Raw genomic sequence first — 15,577 nt, forward strand, 5'->3', positions numbered from 1 at the left:
CACGATTCAATTCTGGGAGTTGAAGTCCACAGCTCGTAAAGGGGCCATTGCTGCCACCCTTGCCCTAATGGGTGATATGCAAATTCATATTAACCTATTTCAGGAAATGAGAAATGTGATACACTGTAAATGCGGAAATCAGTGGGCAAATATAATTCTTTTGGGGGTTTTTTGTATGCCCCCATGTTACAGTTAACCGTCTAGGGAAAAAATGCTTCTCCACTAAGACACAGATAAGTCATGAAGTTATCTCTGAAAAAGGGCACTCTGTTCTCAGGGGTATATAGTATATAGTTAACATTAAATGACTGAGCTAGTCCTTAATTTCCGACTGTAACTAACCAGGAATTATCGTATATTGTGCTCATCATTAAGCAGATCACCATGCGACTACCTGGTTTTATGACCTTTTTTTTTTGTGGTGGCCATCAAGGAAAGCATGGTACTTGTAAAGCAAATTTTGCGGTTGTTAAGCAAATCCAATATCCACAATAGCCAATTTTTTGCTAGAAACAGAATAAATTCTGGTTTCTGTCAAAAAACGTCACTACAGGATGCTGCAAACAGCTGTAAATGCAGGCTGGATGCCAAACACCCAAAATACAACAATTTTGACAAGAGGGGGAGAGGACAGCCTTTGGATCTGGGTTGTAAGTAGCTCTGGGAAAGTAACTTTGAAGAGTCGCTAAGCTGAGAATTACCGTACTTTTCTGAGTATAAGATGCACTTCCCCCTATCCCCCACAAAAAAGAGGGTGGAAATGTTGGTGTGTCTTATTTTGATTTATATTTGATTTATATTTATATGCCGCCCTTCTCCGGAGACTCAGGGTGGCTTACAGTGCGTTAAGCAATAGCCTTCATACTTTTGTATTTTATACAGTCAGTTTATTGCCCCCACAAACTGGGTCCTCAATTTACCTACCTTAGAAAGGATGGAAGGCTGAGTCAACCTTGAGCCTGGCAAGATTCGAACTTACTTTAATTGCAGACAGCTGGTGTTAAATTGCAGTGCCTTGTCTGCAGAGCTATCCAGTCTTATACACCACATACAGCCGTTTTTGGCCTCCTGAAACCCCACCCCGCGCGTCCCATTTTCGCCCAAAACGGGACACGCAGAGGGTTTGGGAGGCCTTCAGAGTGCTCCTGGGGGCCGGGGAGGCAAAAACCTTTTTTTTTTTTTCTTGTTTACCTCTTCGAAATCTTGGTGTGTCTTATTTATTTATTTATTTATTTATTTAATTAATTTATTTATTTATTGGTTCGATTTATATGCCGCCCTTTTCCAGAGACTCAGGGCGGGCTTACAATGCGTTAAGCAATAGCCTTCATACTTTTGTATATACCTGCTTAGTAGGGCTTTGCGCCCCCCCCAGCGGTGTTCTTTTTTATACAAAGTCAGCTTTTTGCCCCCACAAACCGGGTCCTCATTTTACCTACCTCGAAAGGATGGAAGGCTGAGTCAACCTTGAGCCTGGTGAGATTTGAACTTGCAGTAATTACAGGCGGCTGGTGTTACTAAACAGTGCTTTAGTCTGCTGCACCACGAAGGCTCATACTCCAGTGCGTCTTATAGTCCAAAAAATACGGTACCTGTCAACTTTGGCTGAACTGAAACTGAATATTTAGCACTGTCCCTGATACTGAATGCATTTCATGGCCTGTGCCACAAATACATTCACGGAGTTCCATGAAAAGTTTTTTTTTTTTTACTTTTTCACATTTTCTGTCTTTCTGGTTGCATTATTTTGTCTGTTTTCTAGCAAGAAATGTGGAGCAGGATTGGCCATTCATTATTATAATTAAATAATAGATTGGTGTTGTTTATTCATTCAGAGCTCTTTAATATACAAATACTGTAGGAGCCCAATGAAGCTCTGATGGTAACAATCAGTGACAAAAATATGCAAAAATTCAGAAAATTTGAAAAGGATGGCCGTGCTAGGTGGTAGAATTTAGTAACTCCCAGTTTATATGCAATAGATGAGAATATTTGTACCTTAGGGGGGTCCTTGGCCCTCTGTGAGGTTGGTGGTTTTCTTGTAGACGTTTTGTCACCCAACTAGGTAACATCATCAGTGCATAACCAAACTCAGAGAGCACCCAAGGGCCCCATAATGTCTATCCCGCTGTCCTAGACATCTCTTCACCTCAGCCTAAACTTGGAAATTTCCAGAGAAAAAGTGAAAACTGAAACAACGGTAGCATCCGTCAAAATTTGTCTTGGTCAAAATAGGTAACCTAGTGAAAAAATTTTCATTAGGATTGTGATCTTCTTTCTGTGTGCTGCTAATTAAGTTTTATTCTGTACGGATTATACACCACCAGTTTGAATCTTTACTTCAGCCTACGTTGCAGAAAATATTTTGACTTCTTTCAGCCTTTTTTGGGGGTGGGGAGGAGAGTTCCACTGTTCATAGCAGACCATTGCCATCTTGTGGTCAGCTGGGAACAGAGAGTTTTCTTTTTCAACCAAGATGCTGCTTTCCCATAATCTAAACCAGGGGTCTCCAACCTTGGCAACTTTAAGACTTGTGGACTTCAAATCCTAGAATTCCTCAGCCAGCAAGGTTGAGGTTGCCAAGGTTGGAGACCCCTGATCTAAACAACTCCATTTACCTCCACTGCTAATGGAAAAGCTTTTTAAATATTCCTCCTGTTTAAGATAAAAGTTTGCCTATCTCTCCTAAAATGGATTTATTCGGAAGGGCAGGAAAAAGAAGAGCCGAATCTTCTAGCCACGTTCCTCCCTCATAGGGATTAGGAAGAAAAGCAATAGATGAGAGGCTCCCCTCTTGGAGAAATTGGTAGCAGGAACTACTAAGCCACTTCCCCGTATTGGGAAGAACTGAAGGGCTTCTGTTGGAGCATTTGTGAGATATAGGCAGTCCTTGATTTACGACTGGTCACTTACCAACCATTCAAAATTATGACAGGTCTACCTTCAAGCGACTTACGACCTGGATTGAACGTTCCAACAGTCAGAGCCCCTCCACGGTCACCTGACCAAAACTCTGGTGCTAGGCAACAAGAGCTGCATTTATGGCTATTTGCAGCATCCTGCAGTCACGTGATCACAATTTTACAAGTTTTGCCAAACACTGGTATTTACTTCTGGTTTTCAGCAGAGCCATGCCATACATCGCAAGCAATGGCTTTGCTTAAGGCCTGAGGTTCGTTTAATGCTTGTCATATTCCCTTCACAACTGCCACAGAAAAAGAATGTAAAATCAACTGTCGTGACTTACAACTGTAACGGGCATGTCTCATGATGGTTCTTTGTCGAGGACTACTTGTGCCATTGGGTACAACCAATCCAGAATGTGTCAGTTTTTCTCCTGATGTGGCTCATTATCCTCTCACTGCATATTTAAGTTAGGAACTCCTCTAATTTTACACAAGTACCATATTTTTCGGAGTATAAAATGCACCTCCCCCCCCCAAAAGGGCTGAAAATTTGGGTGTCTTATAATCCAAATGTAGCTTTTAAGCTTTTTTTTCAGCCCTAACAAGGCGCTAACGAGGCATTAACAAGCGATCTTCCCAGCTTTGCCTGCTCCCTCGACTCTCTGCTGTGCTTTAACCAGGCGCTAGCAAGTGAAGCAATCTCCATGCTTTGCTCCAACTCTCAGCTGTTCTTTAGAAGCTTTTTTTCAGCCCTAACTAGGCGCTAGCCAAGTGAAGCTATCTCCGCCCCCACCCCACCCCGCTTTGCCTGCTTTTCTCATTGCTGCTTCCTCTCAGCTGTGCCTTAGAAGCTATTTGTTAGCCCCAAGCAGGGGATAAAAACCCAGCAAACTAATGTGCTGAAGCTGACCAGACTAAGGACGCTAGCCAGATGAATACCTGATAGGCAGATTCCCCCCCCCAATTTTCCTCCCCAAAAACTAAGCTGTGTCTTATACTCCAGTGCATCTTATACTCTGAAAAATACGGTATGTCCCAGCATCTCTTCTGCTATGACTATGGTTGGATATAAACATTTGGGCATTGAATTACATAACAATATAGGGTAGTGGTCTCCAGCCTTTCCGGCTCGGCGGACTGGCCAAAGCAGCAGAGAAGCAGGGGGAATTGTTTCACACACATGCCATTTTCACAAATGCAGCTTTCCACGCACACACTTCCACAGCGCAGTTCCGAACTGGCCGTGACACAGCACCAAACCGCGGACCGGGGGTTGGGGACCCCTCATAAAGGGGACTAAATAGGTTATGATTCAAACAAAAATAGGTAAGGAAACTTAGTTGACAAGACCAAGCTACAATGATAAATGGGTTTTCTTGTTCGTCCGTAGAATTTCTAAATTAAGACGCCTATATAGCTATTTACTATTGAAAATGTGACAAAAGTAAGCGTTACTAAATAAGAACATTATTCTTCCTTGCCATCTTAAAAGGTTTTTTTCATTAATAAACCAGCGGATTTTGAAAGTAATGTATTTCATATTTAGGATCTGAAAACATCTCGAGGTTTGCTGGAGGAAATGAAAAAAGCTACTAACGGCAATGTTCAACAGGTAAAGTAATGGTTGTCTGGACCGCGTCACAAGTAACTGCTCCAGAGAATTGGCTTCCATCATTTGTCAAAGTTTAGTTTTATGAATTAGGTTAGCTGATGTCAACTGCCCCATGCTGGTTGAATCTGAAAGAGGGCTGACTCATTCCTTTAATGATGATTTGTGGGATGTGTAGCCTAGGCCGTTCAAGTCTGGCCCGAGGGACTCAAAGGTGAAGGCGGCGACGTTCTCAACCAAAGCTGAGTTGGCCAGCACACTAAAGATGATCCTTAATGCGAATGGAGGGAAAACCTGCAATAGATGGAATGGTCCAGGAATGGATGTATCGGAGCAACTGCCAAATGCGTCTCTGTCAGTTGACTGAGTCAAAAAACTGGGGCCGATGGAGGCGCATGGAGATGTGGCCAAAAAAAAATTATGACTCAGTCTCCAGGCAGATCCAACTGTATTAACCCATTCCTGTATCATTCCGCAGCCTATTGGGAGAAAAGCTACTAACAGCAATGTTCAACAGGTAAAGTAATCGTTGTCTGGACCTCGTCACAAGTAACTGCTCCAGAGAATTGGCTTCCATCATTTGTCAAAGTTTGGCTTTATGAATTAGGTTAGCTGATGTTGACTGCCCCACGCTGGTTGAATCTGAAAGAGGGCTGACTCATCCCTTTAATGATGATTTGTGGGATGTATCTTGAATGTGGCTACACAGTCCTTGTTCATTGCCTAGCGGAAGCCTTGCTGATTTTAGGGGTTATTTTTCTTAAGAAAAGCCCACAATTAGGAAGAACTATTTCAACATCTAACGTATGTTCTCAAACTGCAATATGTCTTAAGTGTTTGTTTTATTCAGGTATTTCTATTTTTAATATTTAATATTTTTAATGTTTAACATTTTCTGTTGCTTATTTGCAGGTCATTGATTGGGTTTTAGAAAAGAACAAGGATCAGTGACATAAGTGCAGCCACACTCTGAGAACAACTTGAAGTGTCTTGTTGGTAGATATGTCTAAAGCTTGGCAGTAACTGCTACGCGATGCTTTCAAACCTCTGAGATCATTAAATTGAAGTTATTTGTGTTGTAAAAAGTTTTCACTAGAATAAAAATAATTTCTTAAAGCTGTCTTTCCGGTCTGCATGATTTGAACGTTGCTTAGCTCTGTAAACGTAAATTCTTTATTATATTCAAATGTGCAGAATGTCCGGTTAAATTAGTTAATGGTTTCTTTAAATAAACTTGAAAGTATTGCTTAGCAAGTACTTTTAAAAACCAGGCATTTCAACCATTTTAAAGGTGAGGGACACATGGAATTCTAGGGATAATACCACGACTGTCAGGAAAAACTACTTTTGAGAGTGGTTGCAGGTCACAGCTCACTCACTTTACGAGACAGTAAACTATCCAGATTAAAAGGTAAGAAACTTTATCAAGATCTTAGAAAAAAAGGAAGAATAATTCAAAACATGAAGCATTTAAATTCAGTTCTTTCACTGAGTTGTTCGCTACGTCTCATTCCAACCTTCAAAGTATAATTCTGACTAGTGCTCTGTTCAAATAGACCAGGATGTTTTGCCATCCTTGAATGTATAGATTCAATATATACAGATTTATATATTTGTGTGAAATGCCAGGAGATTGATACTCCTTTCCGTGAACTAAACTATTGAACAATAGTAGTTTAGTAAGAGTCGGGAATGACTAGCACATAGGGGAACCTTTACCTTTACCTTTTAGTTTAGTAAGAGAACTTACCTGGAAGAATTATTGCCATCCTGTAAAATCAGTACTTCACTGTTTTATACAAATTTTAGTAGGCTGAAACTGTTGAACAAAAATCGATGGCTTTCAAATAAATTATCACTTCACCAAAAAAATCCAATAAATGACACTTTATTAAATATAGTCATTTTTTTCTCCCTCTTGAAAATATAAATATTGTAGATTAAATTCTTATAAATCTGGGGTAGTTCCATTTAATTCATTCTATCAATCCCATCTAAAGTAACGGCGTCTAGAGTCATTCAAAATCTGTATTTGACTATAAATATATATATTTATATTTCTTTTTGCAAATTAGTTATTCACTTCTTCATGTTGTGATTTGAGCACCGTACAATATGTGATATAACTAATGAATTAATCCTGATTATATACAAAGCAGATATAGTTATAATATTCCAGTGGAGAGGTGTTAGGTATTGAAAGTAGCAGTACAATAGAATTCACATATGCATGAACGTTTCCTAAAATACATAATATTCTACTTTATGCTCTGGCTTTTGCTCATTCACAATAATAAATACTGCCATGGAAGGAACTTGAAAATCCTGCTACATTGGAAAGGGTTATTTGAGATTCCTTATTTTTTCTCTCCACAAAATGCCGTTTAAGTCACAAATTTTGTAGGTCATCCCATGGACAGACACAAACCAATGGAAATTCCATATCTGCAAAAATATATTTATTTTAAAGTAGAGAGACCTCTGGGATATATATGATATATATTTAAAGCTCCAAATGAAATAAAAATGGAAGCTTAGGCACCAATTGGGCACATGGTGATAACGTAGGCTCAAAATCAAGCAGCTTTTTATTAAGTTAATTTTATATTACTAACAAAATACTAGGAAAGAAATTATATGGTAGATATTCCATGCCAATCAGTTAACTTATAGAACTACTCAAAGACTTCTGCGTATGTAAAATCTTAGCCATAGCTAACAGCTCAATCTTGGGGTTTTTTTAATTTCCAACCTCCTTTCAAATATTCCCTAAGTTTACCTTAATCACATTTAAGAATTAACAGGACAGTCTTTATGAATCCTATTTATTCTCCCAATCAAATTACCTTGAAACCTAGATTAATTACTTCAGGGACGATGTAGTGCTGCAGAGAATTTTCTTCAAATGCAACTGAAAGCAAGCATAACTTAGATATTTACACTTCGCTTCCAGTTTTTGCTATCCTCATAACAATTTATTTATTTGTAATCAGTAGCAGGGAAATAGCATGGATTCAGGTTGAGAATTCAGGGGTATTTTCCCAACTGACCACATATATCTAAGCAACCCTAAAAAACACTTATTTACTATGGCCCATAAATAAAAAAAAAAAAAAAGCACAATTGAGTTAATTTGTGTCTCTGGGCATCCATATAGCAAACAAGTTTTCTTTATTTGGCCTTTTGATGTAGCCATTAAGTTTTTACTATGGATGTATCTGACAGTCATTTAGCCGGTTATTAAAGAGGCAAAGCAGGGTTGGACGTGGCTTGTACCTGGGTGGAAAAAAAACATAAATATAGCTGGGGATCAGACAGGTGAAAGCATCTGAGAAGACAACAGTTCAGGTAGTCCTTGACTTATGACCGTAATGGAGCCTGCCCATCATAAGTGTACTGTAAGTCATGATGATGGTAACGTGAGTCATCTATACGACCAACTCGATTTTGTAAGTTTTGTGGCTGTTTAGCGACTGCAAATGTTGCGAAGCGATGTTTTGCTGTGGGTCAGTTTTGCTAAAAAAATGGAATGCCGGTTTTCAGCAAAAGCATTGTAAAATGTGACCACGTGACCATGGGATGCTGCAAATGGCCTTAATTACGGCTTGACTGCAGAGTGCCTGAAGTGCAGTCATGTGGCTGCTGGGGAGAAGGTCATTAGAACTTCAGAACGGGGTCATGTGTGCCCCTGGTCGTAAGCCGAGGACTACCTGTACATCATGTCTATGTTGCAGCCAAGATGAATCCTTGGATATATCTATGAAGTTGAGGGCAACTTTAAGGAGACTTTAGTTTTATAGACCATATGAAAATAGTGTTAAAGTGACTCTTCAACAGCAGTTCAGTCTGCTGCTGCTGTGATGGGATTGCCCTTGTTCTCCAGAACGAGATGGAAAGGAAAGATCCTTGATGTGTCTTGGGTTTTAATCCAGTGAATGCCAGTCACCAGGATGAAGCGCTGCTGCTTAGATTTTAGCCTATGCCAAGTTTCAGAGCTCCCAAGCTACAGACCACAATGTTCAGATGCCCCGCCCCTGGCTGACGGCCACAATACAAAATTTAAGATCTCAACTAGTTAAGTCTTGAGCAGCTTTGGGATTCTTCTAGTTAAACATGGTTAAGGGCACCCAAAGGTGCTTTTTCAAGAGGCAAACTGAACTTTTCTCTGAAGACATTTCGTTTCTCATCCAAGAAGCTGCTTCAGCTCGGACAACCATGACCTGGATGACTTGAGAAGCTCCATAGACATTGTTAAGGGCAGTTGATCAAAATCTTGAAAATGACCGTATCTCCTTTCCTTGGTGGAATATGCAGAGTATGGGTGGTAGGGAAGAGACTAGATCACACAACTTATTTCTCTCCTCCTTGATGTAAAGCCACGAGAAAAAGGAGAAGAAGACCTTGGAAGGCACAGAAGGTTCTCTTTCCTGCTTAGGTGAGGTCTCCAAAACATCGGTGGAAAAGATACCCCATGGTATTGCTGATTTTTGCAAGTTGGATCAGAGTGCCTAATAAAGGACAGCACAACCTATTTTCTGAGCTTTAATAGCCACTTGTTGCTTCCTCTCTGCACTAGGTGATTTTTGTATGGATCTTCTAGCTGAGATCGATGTTCCTCTTCTTCGCCTTGTTCCTAGGTTTTTCAACACGGCTGATCGCCATGGCTTGTGCCCTAAATTACTCAAGACTTCATGGGCAGCACTTCTGTATCCTTTCTATCCATACTTCTTCAGCATCCTCCTCTGTCTCCTGGTGGCTGCTTCCACCTTCTTCCTCAACGCAAAACTTTCTCCTTTGCTTTAGAAGGGCCTCTAGAGCCAAATGTTGCAAAGGGGTTTGGTTGCAAAGCACAGGAAAATGACAAGCCACAAAACGAATGAGCCAAAATTCCACTTGACCGCATCACATACGAACTAAAAGTTCAGCCAACTTGGGACTCATTTGAAATGCACTTCCTCTTTTCAAGATGTTTTAAGATGTTTTATTGTTTCCATCGCTTTTACTGTACTTCCACCGTAATGTTTCAAAATGCATTATGTACGCCAGATTCCACCTCCTTCCCCTTCACAACTTATAATCGTTAACGGAACACTTGCAATCTTATAAAACTTACGTTATTGGGATGTCATCAATTGAATGGGCTTTGTTTTTCTTCCCCAGCAAATTCTCCAATGTGTCCTGCGTCTATGTTATCTAGAGATATTTTTGAGATCTTGCTCCAAGTGTGTCCACTCAAAAGTTCCTTTTTATGGCTGGTTTGATCAGTCAGAAAACTCAGTCTGCCTACAGCAGGATTTGCCAAACCTGACATCTTTAAGACATGTGGACTTCAACTCCCAGAATTCCCCAGCCCCAGGGAATTCTAGGAGTTGAAACCCATGTGTCTTAAAGTTGCCAAGGCTGGGAAATCCTTGACCTACAGCAACTTGAGCTCTGCCCATGTGACTTATACAGATTGATGTGCTTATTAATGGAAAAAAAAATTAGAGCGGATCGCACATCCATCTCATCTCTCAACAACCAAATCACTAAACTTGCACATAGATATTCTGTGCTTTTTGAAAACCGAAATATAGTTTGTGGTGAGGGGAAAAAAAATCTAAAGCACATAAGAGTTCGTTTTAAAAATCCTTATTTTGATGGTAACTCTCTACTTAGCTTTTTACTTTTCAGTGGCTTTCAAATTTCCTGCTCTCTAGGATTTCTATCCACAACCGTTTCTCTGCAGTTTGCAAAGGATTTAAAATATGTTACCAGTTTACAAAAACAGCCCGATCTACTAGAGGTAAATAGAGAGTTTGTTTTAAAGCAGGGGTCTCCAACCTTGGCAACTTTAAGACTTGTGGACTTCAACTCAAGAATTCCTCAGCCAGCAAAGCTGAAGTCCACAAGTCTTAAAGTTGCCAAGGTTGGAGACCCCTGTTTTAAAGGGTGGGGGGAAGACGATGAAGGGGAGAAGGGAAAAACTTTGCATTCACAGAAGCTACTCTACCATCACCAATCTTTTCATTGAAAAATTGCTGAATCTTCTAGGGAAGCCCTGACATTCTCAAAACCCAAGATGGAGCGGACTGCTCTACAAGCATACATAGAGGCACACTTAATGAGTACGAAATGTCATCATACAGTCATTCATCTCTTCTTAATGACTCAATTTTGGCTTTATTCAAAGCAATCGATGTTGTTTCCCTTGCAACATATGTTTTAGTTGAAGCAAATATTCTGACTTTTATTCTTCAGAGCCCTATTATTGTATTTGATCATAGCATTGACTTTGCCCCATATCTGAACTTCAGGTCATCTGCAGAAGAGTTCATATGTTCTCCTAGTTAGCTCCCAGTGTTGACAACATGTTGTAGAGTTGGACTCGAGTAGTTCCACTTTTGTTGTTGTTGTTATTCTTGCCAATGACAGAAAAGAATTTATGCTACCAATCCAAGTCTTGTAATCTTGGCAAAAAGGAATGAATGAATGATGAATACAATCGGCTTTGGGCAGGAATGAAGGTCCAGTTGCTGAAATCAGAACACAAATAGACAAGGAATTACTGCGTGTGGTTAATTCTGGACTGGGTCCAGAATTTGTTGCCCAAGCCACCGAATATTTTAGTTGAAAATGTAGCATTATTTCTCAGCACTGTGACTGAAGCTTTGGCAAATACAGTGATATCTCGGTACTCGACTGCTTCAAAACTCATTGAATTTGGTTCTTGACGCATTTTGATGTGAAAATGTCCCGGTACTCGGCCTATGTTTAATACCGTGTTTTCCCAAAAATAAGCCCTCCCCAGATAATAAGCCCTCCCCTGAAAGTAAACCCTTCCCCAAAATAAGCCCTCTCCCAAAAATATTTAACCGCGTGTGTAGCCAGTCCCTGCCATTTCCTTTAGTTAGGGTTAGGGAGACAGAGCTGGAAATCAGGTAAGATGGCAAGCGGAGCCCCGTCTTGCTCCACACGCCCCAAAATAATAAGACCTCCTCGAAAATAAGGCCAAGCGTTTATTTCAGGGTTCAAAAAAAATATAAGACAGGGTCTTATTTTCAGGGAAACACGGTACTTGATGTGCTGTTCTAGGAAGAGGGGGACAGCTGTGGGGAACAGACAGAAAGTCAGCCATACTGGGAAGGTTGCTTCAAAAGGAGGAGGATGGCCACGGACGGACAGGAAGTTGGCCATGTTCGGAAGGTCGATGAGATAGGAAAAGGGACAGGCAGAAAGTTCTTCCCGGCCAAAACAAAGGCTCACATGATAAGTGACATGGTTTGTTTGGCACTCGTCCGTTTTAGTTCCTATCACGCTTTCCAGAATGAATTAAAACCAAGTCCCGAGGTACCACTGAACCAGCATTTTGAAGCTCCAATAGATTATTTAATGGAATAATTCAGGCATGTTACATCAGAAATGATTTTAAAAGACAGAAAGAAGAGTCAAAACAATCACCAGATAAGTGGGCCTTGAGCCCTGGTCCAAGAAAATAACTTGAAAAAAAGTGTCTCAAACAAGCCCCTCCCTAGATAAAGAAGATAGCACATTCAAACTTGCAAAATTCAATTACTATATCCGTTTCAGGAAAAGTAATCCTGGCCTTGGGACAGGATCTAAGTCTGCTCATCTTGTAGGGCTGACATGGTTACCATTGTAATTCTACCACAACTGTATTTACAGAACTACACTACGAAATCGGGAGATGAGGGAGAGGCAAGTCTAGCACTTGATTCCCTATCCAGATAATTGACCTGCTTGCTGATGGGGACAGTGAGGAACAGGCTGTCTATCCAAAATCCAATTGAGAGATCATGAAAAGAAAGAATTTTATATTCAGTTCTAGATGTGAATTTAAGGAACAGGAAAATGTATTCCTGTCTGCGTGGAGGGTTTCCATATGTGAAATGCCCTTCACCCAGTGGTGGGATTCAAATAATTTAACAACTGGTTCTCAGCCCTAATGACTGGCTGGGTGGGCGTGGCTATGGTGGGCATGGCCAGAGGGTGTGACAGGCAGCACTTGGCCTTGTTGTGGCTCCGACCCCCGAGCCCATCTTATCGGAGGAAGAAGGCTCCGAACATGAAGGAGAGGAGCCAGCCAGGCCTCCCTCTCCAGGCCCCTCCTCTCTGGCAATGCCTCAGGTGTCTGCCGAGGGAGAGGAGACTGACCAGGAGCCAGGTGTCTCCGATGACAGCGATGAGGGTGATAAGTCGTTCCTGGAGCCACGCCAACGAAGGCGAGATAAATGTTTGCAGCAGATGAGGAGGCGTGCCAGGGATTAAGCTGAGTCACTGGACCACACCCCACAGGCTATATAAGAGAGTGTGGTGGCCATTTAGACTCTGTGACGGACAAAGCTAGCTTCTGGCTAGTCACGTTGTACAACGCCGAATCTGCTGAAGGTTTCATGTTTGAGCTGGACTGTTTTGAAAACTGTGTGTATTCGTTGGTGTTATCTGGTGAAGGAACACTCCCTCTTCTTGTAGTAAAGCACTTGGCAGACGGTTATCATATTGCTGCCAAGTTCCTGATAACGAACCTTGTGTGTGCCGAGTACTTCTTTAACCCCCGGCTGGCTGTTTGTGTGTGTGTGGGGACGGGGACAGAACAGGCCTCCTGCACCCCACTGGGAGCAAAAACGGGTCGTGGGGGGAACGCTCCCCCCCCGTGCCCCATTTTGGGCCTAGCAGGCCTTCCTGAAGCCTCCTGGGAGCCAAAATGGGGCGCGTGGGGATTCCTGGAAGGGGAGGGGCTGGGCCAGCCAGCAATTTAACTACCAGTTTGCTTGAACCGGCTCAAACCAGCTGAATACCATCACTGCCTTCACCGAAAGAAAATGTCCTCTTGGAAGGAGGCAGGACTGCAAAATATGATCCAAGGAGTAGATGATGCTCATCAACCTTTTCCAAGCTTTTCCATAGAGTGCCTCCAGATGAGTAGGTTCTTCACTATCCCCATCAAGAGTCAGACTCTCTCTCTCTTTTTTTTTTTTGTAGTTATGAAGTTGTCAACCCTGAAGCTGACCTGGCCGAAGCCAACTTGGAGCTTCAGTGCTGCCACTCTGCAGCGAGGGATAGGGAGGGGGGATTAGAGATAGCTGGGGTTGTAGTCAAAATAAAATACTTTCTCTTGGGAACCAAAGACGTTCTCACACCTGGCCGGAGGAAGGAGGAGTGATGTCACCAGACCAGCGGACACTGCCTTGATTGGGCCATGTGACTGATTGTTTGGGGCTGAGGGAAAAACTTTTACTTTAATTAGGTGAAAACCAAGGGACCCCTCAAGAGTTAGTTTTCACTGGATATGTGCCAATATGATATTTCCAATAAAGCTATTCTTTGAGAAATCCACCTGCCTTGGAGTTTTTGTTTGTAATGGATCTATTACTTGGAACCCTGACAGACGTTTTCTATGGAATGGAGAAAATTCTTCTTTTGTTTTCTAATGCAGAAAATTTGTTGTTGTTGTTAGTTGTGAAGTCATGTCCAACCCATCGCGACCCCATGGACAATGTTCCTCCAGGCCTTCCTGTCCTCTACCATCTTCTGGAGTCCATTTAAGCTCACGCCGACTGCTTCAGTGACTCCATCCAGCTACCTCTTTCTCTGTCGTCCCCTTCTTCTTTTGCCCTCAATCTTTCCGAGCATTAGGCTCTTCTCCAGTGAGTCCTTCCTTCTCATTAGGTGGCCAAAGTATTTGAGTTTCATCTTCAGGATCTGGCCTTCTAAAGAGCAGTCAGGGTTGATCTCCTCTAGGACTGACCGGTTGGATCACCTTGCAGTCCAAAGGATATGTAGGAGTCTTCTCCAGCACCATAGTTCAAAGGCCTCAATTCTTTGGCACTCAGCCTTTCTCATGGTCCAACTTTCACAGCCATTGCAACTGGGAAAAACCAGTTTACAATGCAGAGAATATCCATGGGTAATAATGTTAACCATGCAAGGGACAATTCATTAATGACTAGTAATGCTGACATGAAATGTGCTTTTCTTGCTTCATAGAACAGCTAATCTGTGAGGATCGTGTTTTCTAATAACCAGATGCTACAAATGATAACAACCTTCACCTCCAACTATGTTGAAAAACAACCCAACACACTTACAATTTCACCTTCCTTTCCTCCAAAGTCCAAATAGAGCATCCGAATCCCATCGTCTGAAGACGATTTTAGCTTCTCGTAGGGATACTGGAAGACGGTTTTCGGAAAGGCACCAACTTGGGGTTCGGTGGTGAGGGAAAATCCATGGTCATAATGGATGGTCAAACGGCACTCCTGGTTTTTGTACGTGCAAGCTGAAGAAGGAAACAAGAACAAAACAGGATTTATGGCACTTTAGAAGAGTGATATTGCTAATAAAAGATTATGAGGCCACTCCGATGCTGGCAGTAGCTTGGGGATTAATAGGAATGCTAATGAGTTCCCTGCTAATTGGAAAGAAGTTCCAATGATTGTAACAATGAGGTTAATATAGCACAAAGGTTTCAGCACAGCTGACCATGCACCATTAAAACGTGGTACGATCCATAGTGTAATACCAATTGCTGTCTGTGTTTAATTAAAAAGGGAGTTGGGTATTTTATAACATCCCTGAATCAGGTTTATCAGCCTTGGGGAAAATACTACAGTCAAGGACATGAAGTAAAGTGTAAACTTTCAGTGAATAAGAGACGTTTAGCCATTGTTCTTGCTTTTCAAAATTTCTGGATGCTAAGACTCCTCTTGTGATAGCCAAGGATTTACTGATAAAACATTACATTTATATCCCGCCTTTCCTTAATATGGGGAGTCAGTATTCTTGTCTTCATTTACCCTATGTCATCTCAAAAGGACCAATTTGTGAGGCGGCTGAGACAGGGGTGAAATCCAGCATGTTCTGACAGGTTCTGGAGAACCGGTAGCGGAAATTTTGAGTAGTTCGGAGAACCGGCAAATACTACCTCTGGCTGGTCCCAGAGTGGGGTGGAAATGGAGATTTTTGCAATATCCTTCCCCCAGGAGTGGGGTGGGAATGGAGATTTTGCAGTATCCTTCCCCTGCCATACCCACCAAGCCACGCCCACCAAGCCACAGAATCG

General features: G+C 41.8%; 2 protein-coding genes across 2 annotated transcripts in view; one reads left to right on the top strand and one right to left on the bottom strand.

Annotated features, from left to right (window-relative positions):
• MTBP (MDM2 binding protein) overlaps nt 1-5,631 on the top strand; it is a 30,526-nt gene extending 24,895 nt beyond the window's left edge. Inside the window, exons 21-22 of the mRNA XM_034422238.3 lie at nt 4,453-4,518; nt 5,428-5,631. Of these exons, the coding sequence (XP_034278129.2) occupies nt 4,453-4,518; nt 5,428-5,466 (105 nt within the window). The 3' untranslated portion in view covers nt 5,467-5,631. The remainder of the gene's footprint in view (nt 1-4,452; nt 4,519-5,427) is intronic.
• A 756-nt stretch (nt 5,632-6,387) lies between these two features.
• Nucleotides 6,388-15,577, bottom strand: part of SNTB1 (syntrophin beta 1) — a 123,408-nt gene continuing 114,218 nt past the window's right edge. The window contains exons 6-7 of the mRNA XM_034422239.3: nt 14,604-14,794; nt 6,388-11,030 (exon numbers count right to left, since the gene is read on the bottom strand). Of these exons, the coding sequence (XP_034278130.2) occupies nt 10,938-11,030; nt 14,604-14,794 (284 nt within the window). The 3' untranslated portion in view covers nt 6,388-10,937. The remainder of the gene's footprint in view (nt 11,031-14,603; nt 14,795-15,577) is intronic.

The sequence above is a fragment of the Pantherophis guttatus genome, chromosome 3 (assembly GCF_059756535.1).
Source record: "Pantherophis guttatus breed Tessera chromosome 3, ASM5975653v1, whole genome shotgun sequence".
Lineage (NCBI taxonomy): Eukaryota > Metazoa > Chordata > Lepidosauria > Squamata > Colubridae > Pantherophis > Pantherophis guttatus.